The sequence below is a fragment of the Poecilia formosa genome, unplaced genomic scaffold (assembly GCF_000485575.1).
Source record: "Poecilia formosa unplaced genomic scaffold, Poecilia_formosa-5.1.2 Scaffold564, whole genome shotgun sequence".
Classification (NCBI taxonomy): Eukaryota; Metazoa; Chordata; class Actinopteri; order Cyprinodontiformes; family Poeciliidae; genus Poecilia; species Poecilia formosa.
In genome coordinates, this window is record NW_006800503.1 from 20598 (window position 1) to 22163 (window position 1566).

General features: G+C 37.4%; 1 protein-coding gene across 1 annotated transcript in view; it reads right to left on the minus strand.

The window, feature by feature from the left end:
• LOC103129664 (desmoglein-2) overlaps nt 1-1566 on the minus strand; it is a 38044-nt gene that overhangs the window by 19770 nt on the left and 16708 nt on the right. Inside the window, exon 9 of the mRNA XM_016665310.1 lies at nt 1061-1203. Coding sequence (XP_016520796.1) covers nt 1061-1203 — 143 coding nt within the window. The remainder of the gene's footprint in view (nt 1-1060; nt 1204-1566) is intronic.

Consider the following 1566-nt stretch of genomic DNA (forward strand, 5'->3'; position numbering starts at 1 on the left):
CACATGTAAAAATCGGGCGATCACCGATCTCCCAAAATTAGGGAAATTGGCTGGCCGATAAACCGGTTCACCCCTATGTATTATAATTAGTTGACTAAAACTAGACTAAGACTAAAACAATTCTGATGACAACAACTGAAACTAAATAAAAATTTACTGTCAAAATTAACTCTGTAAAATGCGCTAATACAGACACACTACAGGAGTGGAGGATGTTGTCAAGGACCAGCCCAATCACATTTTTCAACACCTTCAAAGAGCTGCTTGTAGTAAACAAAGACTAAGAACAGATCTAATTTGTTTATTGAGATAATAATAACTGTCACAGAGACTAATTGTTTTGGTAATACGGGGATAATGGAACGAGTTGTCAGGATATGCTCCTGAGCATATCCATATGTCAGGAACATATCAAATGCCTAAGTGGAGCGGCATTTGATATGATGCAGTTCGATGCATTGTGGCACTGCAAAAACAAACAAAAAACTGTGCTGTGTGACTACGAGGCAGTTGTCATGGGCTGATCCACCGTCCCACTAATGCACCGTGCAACCGAGGAACATATCCATAAACTTTATCAGCGCAGATAGAGTTTATGTATGTGGACCAGCGCCTCTGAACGCACACACCACAAATAACTCTTTGTTCACAGAGATATATTGTCCTCACTGCACTGCACGCACAACGAACACCTCTGAAAGCACAACTGTACACCATAGTTGCAGTTTGCGCAAGCAGAGCAAGCGGTCCAGTGACTTTTAAACTTGACTTTGTTTAGCCTGGCAGGGGAAGAGGTCAAGTAAAGCCTGGCAGCCCACCAGGCTTTTAATACACTGGGGAAACCCTGGAATTGTTATAAATTTACACAAGGCATGGTTAGTTAATCCAAATGTTATGCAGGCTTAATTTTCTAAATAAATAAAACCATATTTAGAAAACTGATTGCTTTTGCAAGAAACAAAATGAAGGAAGTCTCTAAGGGAGGAGATTATTTCCCAAACACTATGTCAGGTAAATGTATCATAAAGATGTATAAAGTTATTTTGATAATAATATTTACCTTTTGATATTGCCAAAATTTTGGCAATATAGGTGCCATTCACTAAGAAGGGTGACTCTCTGTCTGGTTGTTTGTTGAGTTTAATTTCCGCTGTCTCTTTATCGACAGTAAACCAGTTATCTGGATCATAAGCTTTGGCATAGCTGTAAGAAAATGAACAAAACAAGAAAATTAACACAGTTTTTTCAACAAGTTTGCTTCTTGATTAGAAAAGCATAGTTTAGAATAATAGTGAGATAATGTTTGCACTTTCTGCCAAGGTATAATTGAGTTTCTGTGATACATTAAAACAGCTGCTCTTCCAAACTTAGCTTGTTTGAGTCGAGCCAATTTCATGAGAAGTGACCTTGAGGCTTTACTGAATCCCATGATGACTACCAGGAAAGAAAAATTGTCCAATCACCATTGTTTTTTAAATTCCACAATCTTTGTAAGGTAGTTAGAATACTGAAAACATTTTTTGGGGAAAAAAAAGTTTTTATTTTTGAAATATGATGTGTCCACTA